Below are 16,251 nucleotides of genomic sequence, written 5' to 3' on the forward strand. Positions count from 1 at the left end.
CAACTTTGTTTTTCTCCAAGATATCTTCCGTTGGGATCCCAATAAACCTCGCCCATAATATGAATATTTAAACACTACGAACGTCATTGACCAATTGTACGTAATACAACACCATGCTTGCTTTGTGCACAGTCTATATGGCAGTTGTACTGGAGTTCCATAACAACTCCCTGGTTGTACCAACGTAAAGTCTTGAATCTATTTTTAGCAACGGCTCATAACTATACCTGCATCTCTGATTGGTTGAATTCAAACTAGTGGGTTTGGGGGAACTGTATTCGATTAATTTTAAATGTGGAATTTGTCGTGGACACTTTTCTCGTTATCTGCATATATCCTTAATTACTCGCCAATTAACGTTGTTGGCAGGGAAAAACTTTGCTAATATCTTAGTTTGCTGTTTTGTGATTGTTATATACAGTATATGTAAAAAACTTGATGTACATGTCAAAAAAGTAGAAAGAGGCGACCAAATGCAAAATGCTGAGCAGTTTCTATCTCAATGTTAACTCTGGTTTTGTTCATATAATTTCACCATGGTAACCAAAAATTGAGCTGGTACTATGTCCAATAATTAATAATTTGGTATGGATTAAGTCTTCATTTAGTTGACTGTCGTTGTTTTCTCAACAAACCAAACAAACTTACTGTATGATCTAGCCACCATGCAGCAAACCTAAACTACTGTAGTTATACATAATAATTTACACTGCACTTTGCAGATTACTGTATAGGTACAGTTCAGCGTGTGCTTCTTTAGTTACAGGTAACCGGTCTCTGCATGGAATTGGTGCTGTAAAGTGGTAGCATTCCCTACACAACAGTGCATGCAGTACATAGGGAGGGCATTTCCTTACTAAAGAATTACTGACATGCACTAGTATATATGCAGGGTTCTGCCGCTGCCGGTCGGCGCCGGTCGGCCCGACCAGCACGCTGAATTACCGACCGCCACAATCTGCCTGAGTGACTTTTCCGACCGGCACTTATTTTCGATATGAACTCCAAAAAATAGCTCCATAGCCGGAGGGTCGAACGTCCAGAAACAATCTGTTTGAGACTAGGGGAATCCAGTTCATAACTGTTCAAAATATCCAACACATCACAGTGTCATACTTAGTAAAAATTACCAGAGTTCCGCATTCCAGACCAATGACTGTTTTCCGTTTCCAACTCCCGATCTTACTTTTGATAGTTTCATTTATATCTACAAAATCACAACTAATTGTATTTTGCCGAGTTTACGTTTTCTACAAAAACATGGAAACAATATTTAGCATTGAGTTAATCATGCCAAGTGGCCTAAAACATGTGATTACAAGGGTAACTTTCATAAAGATGGGCCTTGATATCGTGCTATGCGTGTATGGTATGGACAGAATCGAAGACTCACATACTGCGTCTGCTGAGTGATCAGAGTCGGCAGTCACTGCTGTAATTATGTGATATCCTTTCAATGGACCGATTTCATAGGCCCGATGTTGAATAAATGAGAGAGAATACATAATTAATTATGATTCGTCTTTATTTGGGAGTGGACTCTCACTCACTGTCCATCTAAAATTATCATCTCAGCCTGAATGATTTATTTAATAGGCACCACCGGCTGGTCTGTACTCTGGTGCTCCAGATATTTATCCTAACTTTTTTCATTAATTATGAAAAATTCCAGACATGAGATCTCATTTCAAAGCTGTCTACATGTGGCTCAGAATACTCGGGAAGGGCCGTTTCCGGCCATCTGGGGGGTTTACAAAACCCCAAATTTTCTTGTACGCTCCGCGCCAACCGATGGTGGCGCTCCGCTTAGATAGTCCTGCCGGCACTCAATCCACCCTGGGCAGAACCCTGTATATGGCATACTTGCATTATTAAGTAAACAACATAAAAGGGAAGAGGCCACCCTAGGACACACGTATTCTTCAATGTGACTCTAATGGGTATAAATGTATGAACTATGCAATTTTATGAAATTTCTCATCGGGTGCATGGATTTTATAGGCCTGTAAGAGTTTGATTTGCATTGCAAGTGTGAATTAATTCCTATTTGTATATATTTCCCAAAATATTAACATTGTGTGTTCGGTGCCGGCTTGACAATTTTGACGAAATGTTAGCTTTGTGGTCGCTTAAGTGGAACACAGGGCAAAATTCAAAGATTGCTCATATTGTTGTCAAAATGCAAGTATGTTAGGAAACAAAACTGCAGAAAGTTGAAAAATCAGTTGGTTACAGTTTTGTAAAATATGTTCGATATTTTAAGAATTATTTTTTGTCAAATTTCATAATTTTAATTTTTGAAGCAATATTTGCATAAAAAGTGTGTAAACATCAACATTTACAAAGACAAATATTTAATCTGAAAACTTCACACTTTAAGCTTAGTTTTGATACCAAATTTTGTTCACATCTTAGGACAATTTTGAAAAGTGTGTAAACATCAATATTTACAAAGAAAAATATTTAATCTGAAAATTTCACACTTTAAGCTTAGTTTTGATACCAAATTTTGTTCACATCTTAGGACAAATTTGAAAATTGGGTGGTCCTGTCCACCTTTGTGTGGAATAACACTTGAATAAATATTAGCCAGGGCTCTTTACTATAAAACCAGCACAAGCAAAACTAAATTTCAGAAGTTGTTGCGTTTTATGCAATAATTGGGCACCGGGCAGCAAAGGCGAGCAGTGCCATTGACTTTGTCATTTGCCCCATGGATAGCACCAATATCATTACCTACAGTAATCAATGTGATTAAGATGCTGAACGCAATACTCTATGCTGTGCCAATTCCGTGGCCATTGCAGTATTTAATATTTTATCATTTTTATGATACTGTAGACCTGTCATAAACCTGGCCATTTGCAACAAAGTCGTGCATTTACTTACTAGACAATATATACTGTGCACATTCCGTGGCCTCCTTTGCAGTACCTACACTTACTATTCTATGATTATAACTGGCCATTTGCAAATAGCCTTGACAATATGCTGAAATGCCAGGTCAGCAAAATGCTGTTGCCCTCTTTGATACCAGTTAACACTAATTGATGTGTGGGAAAGTCCATTTTGTGCCAGCATTGCACAAATGAAAGATATAGTCATTTTACTTTGGAAAATGAGTTTCTCAAATTTTGTCTTGTTAAAATGCTGTACTTGTTTGTTTCATGTGGCTGCATAAAGCCTGCATTTCAGGTGCGACTTGATTTGAATTGAACGCTTTAGGGAGCAGACCTGGATATGATGATCTTCACAGGGAAGTAGGAAGGAAGTTCCTATTAAATATACAGCTGATCTGTGCTATATTTATTTATACTTACGTTTTCTGTTAGTTTGTACAGATATTCAGGGGATGCTTAAAAAAGTATTGGGGCCTACACTTTCCTTTGAAGGTTGGTCAAGGGCCGGGCGACCGTTTGGAAAAGCAGTCCTACCCTTGGGATTAGCATTAAATACTAAATCTTAGAACACAGTTTCAAAGGCATACTCATCATCTCAAAGGGAAGCTAAGTAGTGGATCTATGACATTGCTCGAACCATGAGATTGTCAATACTGATCAATCAATACATACTGTGAGGTGCCAAGCTACCCGTACAGTATAAGGTAATGGGTAACTGAATACCGTACGTTTAATTGACGTAGGATTAAGACGATCAAACTTGAGATCAGATTAATCTGACCATAAATTATAATTTGCGAATGTTCAGATGAGAAATTTATCATAAAATTGAAGAGAGCAACCACCTTAAAATGTTTGTTCTTGATGTTGTGTTCCAGATCTTGATCCGATTGTAGATGGCACACAGGCGGCCGAAGGCTTCGATGATTCTGAAGATGGAGAAGGCTGGGAGAGAGTTGTCAAGGTAAGAAAACAATTAAGATTTCAAAGACTCTCTTCACTACTCTCTTACCTGTCTCAACTGTACTACTGCACCATCCCATCTCCTGGATTGGATAAAATGACAAACATTCGTGACAAAAGTTTCACACAGCTGTATCAACATGTGTCAGCTGTATCAGTTAAGATCAGTCTACATATGGAATCTGACCTCAGTCAGTTAGGTAGTTACAAAATTCCATCAAATTGAATAAAATAAGAATGATAAAAGAAGATAAAAACAATAGTTATGACACTATGAGATAATAGGGACAACCAGAGCTCTCATAAATTAGCAATATTGAAAGGACCCCCCCCTCTCCCCAATTTGCCTTTAATTTGGAATAATGATATTTACTGAGCAAACTAATTAATTTTGTTTACTGTGTTAATCTAAAGTGTAACAGTGTAAACCCTGAAATGAGCATGACATTGAACTCGGGCAGTTACATATAGTACATATCAACATTAAACTGAGAAACTTCTTTGGGACTGTGTCAATACAAATCCTAGATTTTTTCTTTAGTGATATCATCTCCTGATGCAGTATACAGTACTAAAATCATAAATGTTGTGAACTTTTAAGGTTTTCACAAGTTGCATATATACTGTACAGGTGCGTATCCAGGGGGGGCGTTGGGGGCGCGCGCCCCCCGGGTAAGGAAAAGAGGAGAGAAAAAAAAGAGAAGAAAAAAGGGAAAAGGAGGGGAAAAAAAGAAAAGGAGGAGAGGAAGGAAGGGAAAAAAGAAAAAGAAAAAAGAGAGAAAAAGGAGAAAAGGAGGGAGTAGAAGATAGGCAAGACCTCGGGAAGAGAAAGATCCCTATTATATACACAGGGTAGCCAGTGATAGATCAAGGATTACGGAGGGGGTGTGCGCCTCACCCTACCCCTTACCCCGACAACTCCATTTTTGACGTTTCCGTTTTTCCTCTCTCACTAATGTACTTGAACTCGACCGAGTCGTCGGGAACATAACGCATTTCGGGAAGGGGGCGGCCGCCCCCCCCCCCGAGCAAATTTTCTTTATGACATCGCTAGTAATTTCAAAATAGACAATGCTTAGATGCAACTTACAAGGCCTGGGAAGTGTCATTTCCAGCGATCTGGGAGGCATTTTCGGCCAAAATTTTTCTTGTACGCTTCGCGCCAACTCATGGTGGCGCTTCGCTTAGATAGTTTGCCTACAGGCTTCGCCCTCCCTTGGCAATTACTCGCTACACGCCTGTTCGAATTTGTAAAGCAAAGAGCAGATATAACATCATATCAATGAGCATTGAAATGCATGTTCCACGATGTACAGCCTCAAAAACTGTCAATGTGTGTAGTCAAAGGCGTAGGAGCCAGATTGGATTTGGGGGCTGTAATGACTTGCCCGAAAAAAAAGCCAAAATTTTTCGCCCGCAGAGCGCGCATTCAACATGTCGATGCCAATATCATATAGGCAAGATCGGTCATTACATTGTATGGCATCGTGTACCTTACGGTCCGTCAAAGTTGCACAGTATACCGCCGGATGCTAATGTAAACAACCAAATGTCTTATGTAGATGGAGAAAAAGCATACAGATCCATTTATGTCAAAACTCTCTTTTACAAAGGTAATGTCGGCCAAGCTTACAACTTTATTTAAATTACCAAGGAGATCATTTTAAGCTATTCATTGCTATTTATTTTTCTTTCAGTAGGTGCCCCCAAAAAATGGGAAAACAATTGGGGGGGGGGGCTGCAGCCCCCGCCTCCTACGGGACCTACGCCTATGAGTGAAGTGTTCGGTTTCTATATACCTGATATCGGAAATATCTGCTATTTTTCTGTTCCTTCAACGAAGTTTGTAAAAGCCATTATAAGAGGTTTTAATATTTGTACACCAATAAATTAACTGTGTCGGAATTTTCCAAAATTTCCTGACCAACATTCTTCATCATACTGTACTTTCCTCTACTCGTTCAATTTTGACCTGTCTGTTAGGGGTTCAAGGAGGTTTTTCTATATTGGTTGTCTATAGATTGAATTTTGTGCAACATTATGGGTATGTTTTCAAGTGATTTTATTCACGAGAAAAGTGAATTTTCAAATTCTCAACAAGTAATGGGCTTAAAACCTTGAAAAGTGGGGCTTTCGGATATTGTGGGCCGTGACGTAGAATAACCTACAAAAGCAATGATCCATAGGACATGCAATCAGGTCGAACATGATGTGTGACTGGTGACAATCTTCAAAAAGGTTATGGATGGAAAAAACTTTTGGGAAATACTTGGTTCTCAGGCAAAAGTGTACATCTGGTTGCTCATTTTCAAGCCCGAGAAGTGCCATTTCCGGTGATCTGGGGGGTATCAAAACCAGAAATTTTCTGTACGCTCCGCGCCAACCGATGGTGGCGCTCCGCTTAGATAGTAATTCGCGCCCCCCGGGTTAGAAAATCCTGGATACGCACCTGCTGTAAATGAACTTTATATACCCAACTCTATGGAGGTTAGACTATATTGGTTTCTATTCTCAAGTCTGTGTGATATTGCCCAACAGAGTAAGAATAATGCTGGTAAAGACACGTAGTATGTACATTGCACCGTGCGATTCACTGCACCTGTTGAAATTTGCTGTCACATTTGTAAATTTGTGGTACACTGGAAATTCCCTGTTACATATGTACAGTATGTAAGTATGTACATATATATGTATATATGTATATTTATATATATATATATATATATATATATATATATATATATATATATACATATATATACACAGTATATATATATATATATATATACACATAAATATATATATATATATTTTTATATATATATATATACACATAAATATATATATATATATTTTTATATATATATATATATACAGGTATATATACATATATATAACCAATATATATACAACCAAAATCCACGTTACTCCAAGAAGATATGACTCATAATTGACAAATAAGGAGTAAAGTTTTAGAAAATATATTGGAATATTCGGTCCCCCTGGTACCTTCGTCAGCAATACTTGATTATCTCTCCTTCTTAAACTTGGAATAATCTTGCCCCTTATATGTCAATTCAAGCCAAGTAATACTGTAGTTGTGTCACATGTACAGAAATTAGTTTGCAAGGATCAAAGAAAAATGTTCTGGGTATTTATTAAATAGTTGACTTCACAATGGAGCAGCAGTAGCCAGACTGCATTTAGGTCAGTGTAAGTAAGTGTGTGTGTCTGCCTGTCTGTGGGTGTTCTTTCATGACTGTTCAATTGTTTGCATAGAGCATTGAAGCAAGCAACCATGATTTTCCCTGTTCAGCAGATTCGTATTGTACCACACAAAGCTGCATTATTGTACCACAAACAATATCAGTGTAAGAATTCCCTACCTATTACCATATAAGACTACTGTATACAGTATGTATGTAACACACACGTGCAACAATATTAATGCTGGTGATCTGTCAGTGTTGGTAACATACTGGTGATGAGTGTACATTTCATAAGTCTGTAAAATAATATATTACTTTGCTTCTAGACTCTCTCTCCTGTCTCATAGTCAACATATGTATGCACTAACCTACAGTATCTACCTAAACTGCGGTATTGGAACATTTTAGCATTGCGCGCCGCCCTCACTTTAGGCACCGCCCACTTTCATCTTCCATGTATGTTAAGTCTACCGTTGTAATGTACAGTATATGAATGTTAAAAATAGCACAAATTTGGCTATCAAAAAAATGACATTTATTGATTTCTGAATATGACCTCAATAGATCTATGTACAGTAGGTGTTTTTGGTTGCATCAGTGTTAGAATTGGAATACAAACTAATTGTTTGCTGCAGAGCAGGAAGCGGGAGAAATGGGTCAGTCGAAACATTGGGATTTTATGACATACTTTAGCTATAAAAAGAGATACCAACAACAGGCTGTAGGTAAATAGCAACATCCATCCACCATATTGTCTCCAGGACTAATGAGCCTACAACACTGTTGGCATGGGGCGGGTATGTTTTGCTGTTTCATGTTCTGAGTCAATTATTTGCCGTTTCCAAATTTTGTAATATCTTTAAGGATCTTTCTAGATTTGGAGATGACTAATCACTTTAGTGGCGGGTATGTTTGCTTTTTCACGCTCGTTGTGAATAACATGGTTAGCTGTTCAAAATTTGTATTGAATGGTAAGGATCTTTCTAGATTTGAAAGACGACTTTAATTCACTACAATTTTTTGAGCATTTTAGGCTCAAGATCTAGGAAATGAGACTGAATTACAGTAGCTGTGTTCATATTGAAAAGTCCCTGGTTTTGTGTATTAAGCTTGTTTATTAGGAAAAATGCAGAACGATTAAATGCTTTTGATTCCTTGCCAGAGGTGAAAGGAATCCATGTGATTTCGATGGTATGTGTGTGTGAGTGTGTACAGTGTGTGACACCTGCTTGTAAACACGGTATATACATATAACTCAAAAAGTTCTAAAAGGATTAACTTCATACTTGGTGTGGATCAATCTTATTGAATTGTCAAATTGTTTAATATAATAGAATATTAGAATAGAATATTTTTCTACTTTTTGCTTTTACAGTGTTTTTATTTACCTTTCAGTAATACACAGTTTATGAATAGATGTATATATCATTTCACTGGTAATCACTGGGAATATTTTAATCTCTTGGTTGTGTATGTTCACATAAATTTGCAAAACTACTCCCAACAACCCCCCCCCCCCCCCTCCTTCCCGCTCTCTTTCTCACCTACTGTACATAAATGCACTTGTTGTATCCTGCAGAGAAATTACACTGTCGGTAATGACTCATTTTCCCTGGTTGTGGTGTGCAATTTTGATTTGCTAAATGAAATCTGATATATGAAGCCAAAAGAGATGTGGTTTATGTTTAAGGGTGTTAATTGAGCTCATAAAAATTAACCATTTCAAAACTTAATATATAATGCAGGCTCTGTCGTCTTCAAATATTACATCGCCATTTGTTCAAAGGAACTGTTTGCATTTGGTTGGAAATTTATTTCTACTCTAGCAGTTTTACAAAATCTACAAAATATTATTGCATGTACAGTAAACTCACACGATCCGCTATATATGTTTTTCACTAATTAACTATTCGTTAGTGAGTATTAAGTGATTCTATTATGTTGCTCTGTTTATTATCAAGATGTTTTTTCCTTGTCGGCATCAACCACTCCGCAAATTAAAAATATTCAAAAATGTGTCTTATTTTCTTTTAAAATTATATTTGAAATGAATATTGACCAGTCTTCAGTAGCTAATGAACTGCTTCATTGAATGGGATCTTCTTATGTATTCATTATCAAACATTAATACCAATCTACAATAAGCTGATTAATGGGGGGGAAAAAAAATTATAATAATAATTAAAAAATAAAAAATAATAATAATATAAAAAAATAACACTTTCCCTTTTTTTCACCCTTGCTTTTTCTATTCATTTCCATTGTGCAGAATAAGGGAAAGAAAGGAAGAAATGGAACAGTACTACCAAAACCAACTCAAAGCCTTCAAAGAGAGTTAATCAATGCCACAGGTACAAACTTACATTTTGGGGTATCGGGCAATTGGAACCATGACCAAGAGATGAGGCTGATGGACCCTCAGTCGGAGAAACTCTAAAATCTGTTTCCTCCCTTCCCATTCATTCATTTGCAACTGTCTGTCCCTTTTCCTGTCCGGTCCTATGTTATATGTCTTGAGTGCGTCCATGCAGCATGCCTCCGCTTGAATTTCTTCTTTAAGGAGGGGCCCAATACATTTTAGGGGGAGCGGTCGGTGTATTGCTTGAATCTATTTTCTATAGAAGGAACACGTTCCCAGTTTCCCAACAGTTTTTCTTTTAAATATAGTTAAATGAATCAATAATGAAAACCGACAGAGAAATTTAAGACCATGGCAAAAAGCAAAGACAATTTAGGGCTAGAAGAGGTTTTATAACCTTGTGACCTCTGGGTTACAAGAGTTCATCAAGGGGTCACTAGTTGAATCATGTTCTAGCCATAAATTTTCTTTGTTTGTTTCCAAGTATATTTTGTGTGTGAGAGTGGGTGGAGGTGGGGGGGGGGGGGAAGGATGGACAAATATTTGGCACTCCTCCCCTAAGCGTCAATGGTATCTGAAATGACAGATGTGAAATGCACCGCCCTTCCCTTCTTGCAAGGTGCAGTAGTTTAACAAGTAAAAGCCGGTATTCATTGCTGGCTGCTGGATATTTTAAAGTTGTTGGCGATGATACCAGTGTTGACCGACTATATTTTTGGGGGGTGGGGGGGGCAGGTATAGCGATGGCAGTTGTATGTAAATGAAACTTGTTGGTCTTGTATCAGAGGAAGAGGTTCCCCAGGACAACTTCTTCTGAATATTTGTGTTTCGAACATGATTCAAAATTTGCTGTGTCCATAATTTTGCTCATAATAAGAACATTGTCAAAAGTTTAGCAAGCTTCGGGGTGCTTGCGTTCCCTTCTCTTTTTTCACAATCATTTTCTTTATTCACATTAATGTTTCGACGGTAATTCTAGGGTTAATTTTGGCGTAGTTGGAATGATGAGAGATGACTAATTACCGCTGACTGCAAACCACAGTTTGATTAACATATTTAAATATTCATCTCTTTGCAGGACAGGAGGATTGGTTTGGTGACAACAGCTCCGTATCGAACGGCAATGTGAGTATATATGATATAGAACGGTGTACTCATGGAGCCAAACCACATACGTGTCCATGTCACGGCTCAGTTATGTATGGGTTGGTCGCTGGATTCATTTAGAGGTTGGCTCTGGTGGACAGTCCACAGATTTCATGCGTGATCCATGTTCTGAGTTTATAGAAAGGCCCTGAATTGACTTCAAGTTTACCTGTATGAACTTCCTTCCTTTGGTAGAGACAGCATGAAAATGTTATCTGTGGTGGTTGACAATTTCAAATGTAACTTATATGCAAATCTCATATCAATTATTCAATATAACTCATATAGTTGATGAATTGACATGGAAAACATTAAAAACAAAAGCAGATATATCTAAAGACTTTCTGAAGTTACTTTTTTTTGGTTCGGTTGCATGATCTTGGTAAAGTGCTTGTTGCTGAATGCAGTGTTCTTAAAAGTGAGGCATTTGGTCGTCATCCTTGAAACAGCGAAACTGTCGGGCGGCCTTCAAAATTCTACTGCTCCCCCTTTTAATAAACATGCAGTCTGCAGGTAGTAAACTATAAAATCTTGATCTCATCGTGGTGGCATTAACGTCAATATACTGTCTCTGATTTCCTGCAAGGAATATAGGTCCCCTTAATGTAACGGAGGGATTTAGTTTTTTTCTAGCAGTCAAACAAGGTATCATGATAACAGATAAAACCACAACAGGAACCATTTTCAATGCAGAAACTCCCTATTCAGAAAAAGTGTCAGACCTTGAAACGGATCATCGACCACAAAACGGCTGTATTTCCAGTGTTTACGAAACCATTTGACTTTTCTTTTGATTAGGTTGGTGTCACATTGTCACCATTGTATTGTGTTGTGTGACAATTAGATCGAATGATTTAAAACCCTTAAACTGCCATACGGGGGTCAAGGTTGTTTCAAGCATTATGTAGGAATTAATTTAGAAACTGGAATAAACTCATAGTCTCTACCATTTATCTGTCAATATGGACCTAAGTGTTGCCGATAAAGTATTGGATTCAAAACTTCAGCTTCGAAATTAGGCTTTTTATTTATATATTGCAAATCTGAACAGATATGAAAATTATATGCAGGAATCTCAAGATGTGAGGTGAAGCACTTTATCACGTCACTTTATCACTCATCACTTTTATCCTGTAATGCAACACTGCTACGTCCATCATTTGAGCAGTGTATACCATTGACTTTATTGAAATCATCCACCCATATTGACTGACATCGCTGCCTACAGTAACTAAATCTGACAATTTACGAAATATCGCTGCCTAACGAAATATAATATCATTGCCACAGTATAATGATGCCACTACCACAGTTAGTTCACTGCGTCAGTATAATGATTCCACTACCAAAGTAACTTCACTGCCGACCTAATGATGTCTTAGTTAACCAGAAACAAACAGATGCATGTTGTACACCAATTCTTTATAGTCCATATGGTGCAAAAATATCGGTTGAAGTTTGGGGAAATTCAAATTTCAAGGATTTACTTCATTTCTCTCTTACTTACCTGTCTCCCAGTCAACACATGCACTTTCGTATCTACCTAGATGGGAAAGTGCATTTGCAGACTTGGGGACAGGTAAGTATCGTTGCTCGTAAATCCCCAAACCAGTTAGCTTCGGGGAATTTGCTCAAGGAGACTCTTTATCCGTGTACCTGAACTTTCTTCAGATACTGTGATTGTCAAAGTGGTAATACTGGTTTTTGGTTTCCATCTCTTAGCAGGGGAATTCCATACCACTCTCTGGGAATTCATCGCAGAGGGTCTCACATCAACATGCAGTCTTCAACAGGCCCAGTCACAGAAAAGTGGAACAAACAAAGCCAGCTGTCACCCATATCACCCCCCCAGTGACCAATCAACCATCGTCAACCTATGGCAGTCGCCCTCCGCCGAATCCCGACGGTTTTAACTACTGGTTGGGAAAATATAAGTTCAGATTAGCTTGCCTAAAATGCTTTACCAAAAATCCAGAAAAGGAAGGATTTAGCGCCTACCAGTTCTATCAATGGCAGGGTCACGTATGCGCCAAGGATCAGATACTTTGTCAAATCGGCAGCAAAGGTGACGGATGGGGACTGATCCGTGCTCGTACTAATCCCTCCCACGACGGATACTTTCAGATGTGCACCCATTTCCAGAGCGAATCGTATTGCAAGGGACACCGGTGTCACTTTGCTCACAGCGAGGAAGAGAAGGAGCTCTGGTACGCCGAACGAAGAGCCTCGTTCGACAGAGAGCAGCTGCTGAGTTACCTGAGGGGGAGAGAGGACGAACAGGGAGAAGGCCAAAGACCGACGGGTGTTCCAAACTCGAGCCACGGTAATTTTACACCCGCTCATCACCAGCCGCCCCCAACGGGACCACAAAAGACGTCGAATCACGTCACCGCCGTGACGAACGGTATCGTCCCCTTTCGTCACCGTCTCAAGAAAGTCTGCTCGATCTGTGCCGAGGGAGGGCCGAGTAACCACCAACGGGAGAACGTGAATTACTGCAGCGTTCCGGACAGACACGACTGGAAGCAGGTGGTCTATCTGGTATTGACTAAGTCGGGATCCTGGGTGGGTGTCTCCTCCAGGAACGCCATGCTGTCACCTTTCACAAAGCCCGTCATGTGCAAGTACGCCACAAACTGTTTCTACCAAGAACGGATGGGTCAAAGTTGCAAGTTCACCCATAGTGAAGAAGAGATGGAACTGTGGCAATATCAAGCAAGTTATAAATGTGAGTATAATAAGGATGTAGTTTTTAGGACAAAACCATTAAGCAGTTGAACTTCCATCCACCCCCTTAATTGACCACCCCTCCCTTCAACCAACCACTCAACTGCCACTCTTGCCCCCCCCTCTTCAATTTCTTCAGTAGTTGTTTCAGACGAGCTGTTGGAATAAACCATATAAACATTTTGATTGCCAACACAACACCCTCAATCACAAACCCGAGCTGCCTCACCTTAGTTTTCAATATTGCTATGATTTCAATGTAAGTTTTCCTATGTCATAGTACGACGTAAAAATGTAAATATGTAAAAGTACAGTAGTTAACTTTACCAGGGGTCCATGGTGGGACTATTAATGTGACGTGTTGACGTTCGATTTCAAAAATAATGAAATCTTTTTCAAGATTTTAAACATTTCCTGTGAATTTACTTTGCAACAATAAAACGCCGTGGCTTTTGTCACGCCGTATTTGATGGGAGAGGAATCAATCCTCGGACACGACCGGCTGATAAGTTGTTAATTTGGGCTCAGTTATAGTTCCATTTGCGGGTCACTCACGGATCCATGCTTAGGATTTCATAATCAGCATATGGATGCGAAGATGCTTGATCATGTCCTGTAGCAGAGACATCCCACAGTTTAACTTGGTTAACTAATGGAGCTTATGCAATTTTTCCAATCATCTGTCCATCCGTCTGTGCGTTCATCCTTCTGTCTATCCATCAATCGATCTGTCTATCAATTCGTCTGTTCAGCTCTATCTATATATATATGTCTGTCTGTGTGTGCGTGTGTCCGATTCAACAGTTTAATACGTTGCACTGAGAAATCGACTGACAAAGATATTGCTCATGTCAGGAGCATCACTATCCTTTAACGCAAAAGGTTTATTAGGATAATTTTTCATTTGTTTTCTTTTTATTGTTACTTGTGGAATTTCAAGTGACTTTCTTTATATAGTCAATGTTAAAATATTTTGTGAGTTGTATTGTATTAAATTTAACTTTCTCATATATATATATATATATATATATCTATATATCTATATATATATATATCTATATATATATATATATATATATATACATATACATATATATACATATATATATGTATATGTATATATATATGTATATTTGTATATGTATATGTATATATATATTTATATATATATATATATATATACATATACATATACATATACATATATATATATATGTATATATATATATATATACATATGTCTATATGTTTACATGTATGACAACTTTTCTTCTTTGTCGTTCTAGTACAAACTGTTGAAGAAGTCATCAGTGTTCAGCGAAAGGGATCTTCTGGACATGGAGTTCCTCCTCCATTCCCTCCTCCTTCTCCTGCTACTCCTCTTCCTCCTCGTCCACCTCCTCCTCCTCCTTCGGCAGAGGACACCCAAGAGAAACAAAGCCATCAATGGAAACACAAAGAACCTCCGTTCGTCTTTAGTGGCAACTACAGGCTCTGCAGATAGTACGTACAGTTTCAAATTGCAAACGTTGCATGTTTATTAAAACTGACAGATACAACCAAATGTTTGTATTTTAAACCCTTTGTTTACCGTTCAGGGGTGTGTAGGTAGGATTGGAGTGTTATTACAAGTTTGTTTCATGCAGATAATGTGCTATTTGTGTTGAATGATGTGTTGCCGAGGTGGTCAAATTTCTCGTATTATAATTTATTTCTTAGAAACTTTAGTAAATTAGGCCTAGTTGACGTTCAGTAGACTCCACATTGAGCTGAAAACTGATAATCTACCCATTATCTTGAACAAATCCATAAATATTTGAAAACCATTTAATAATTCTGAAGTGTTTTTGGTGAACATTGTCACTTAGAGCTCTTTGAACCCAAGCAACTGAGTTGTGTGTGTCATGTGTCCAATGGACTGCAGGGTCACCCTTGTAACATCATCTGAGCATTAATAGAGGTTACATTCTGCAGTGTCGTAAATCTATAATGCCTTGGGCCAAACCAAGATTGTCAGCTTACTTTCATTGTTCGATGCTTGTGATACCTGCAGATTATTCAGATATGGTTCTTGAACCTCCAAAAGTTAAAGAAGGATTGATTTATTATTTTAACACATAAAAATGAATTGCACTGTATCTTTGCTGTTAAGCTGCAACAGGCACATTCAAGTTGAATTTCTTAATCGATTCCAAGCAAATAATACTTGTCCAGATGTTACAATTTACCATTCAAGGAAAAGTGTTACATGAATGTTTCCTTAAGTTTTTAATTTATCTGTCCGTCCTCCCTTTCAGCAACCTCATGGGCACTTGCTCGTATTCTGGACTCGCAGACGATTATAACTTCTGTCGGTTTGCACATAGCGAAGATGAACTGAGAGAATGGAAGGAGAGACATCGAATGAAGATGCAGGAGAAAAGTTACGGCTACAAACAAAGAGATGTGAAAGTGACTGAAACACAGAGCCCTTGGACGGCGATGCCACGGCAACCCGACACTTATCCAAAGACACCATCTACACAACAAATTCCATCAACCACAGGTAGTTTAGGCATACCCTCAAGAGGAAGTCAGGTCTCTAGTATTCCAGTATCGAGAGCAACCAATCATCCAATACAACCACCACCCCTTCAGAACACAATACCTAATACTACCACGCAGACAGCTGCAGAGATATCGGTTCCCATGGTGATTATACCATCTATTCTTCACACTTGCAGTACAAATTCGGTGCTACGTTTAATATGTATATTTTGACAGTAGATATGGAAATGATTTCAATTGGATTTCTAATGACAATGTGTGTGCTTTAAAGCAATTAACATATATAACGCAAGCGGGAAAAAACCTGCCTTAATTTTGCTTGATTCGTTTTTATCTTTTTATACTCTTGCTTCTTACAAATAATTTTGCTTTCATTAGCACCTTTTGCATGGAGCCTCAT

General features: G+C 38.3%; 1 protein-coding gene across 2 annotated transcripts in view; it reads left to right on the forward strand.

The window, feature by feature from the left end:
* LOC139963504 (probable helicase with zinc finger domain) overlaps nucleotides 1–16,251 on the forward strand; it is a 33,434-nt gene that overhangs the window by 3,339 nt on the left and 13,844 nt on the right. Inside the window, exons 2-7 of one of the 2 annotated variants that reach the window (XM_071964329.1) lie at nucleotides 3,779–3,864; nucleotides 9,342–9,423; nucleotides 10,510–10,556; nucleotides 12,303–13,305; nucleotides 14,591–14,807; nucleotides 15,602–15,995. In XM_071964329.1, the coding sequence (XP_071820430.1) occupies nucleotides 3,779–3,864; nucleotides 9,342–9,423; nucleotides 10,510–10,556; nucleotides 12,303–13,305; nucleotides 14,591–14,807; nucleotides 15,602–15,995 (1,829 nt within the window). Of the gene's footprint in view, nucleotides 1–3,778; nucleotides 3,865–9,341; nucleotides 9,424–10,509; nucleotides 10,557–12,299; nucleotides 13,306–14,590; nucleotides 14,808–15,601; nucleotides 15,996–16,251 lie in introns of both variants that reach the window. The other variant, XM_071964328.1, reaches the window with a different exon arrangement.

Source organism: Apostichopus japonicus, chromosome 22 (genome assembly GCF_037975245.1).
Source record: "Apostichopus japonicus isolate 1M-3 chromosome 22, ASM3797524v1, whole genome shotgun sequence".
Classification (NCBI taxonomy): domain Eukaryota; kingdom Metazoa; phylum Echinodermata; class Holothuroidea; order Aspidochirotida; family Stichopodidae; genus Apostichopus; species Apostichopus japonicus.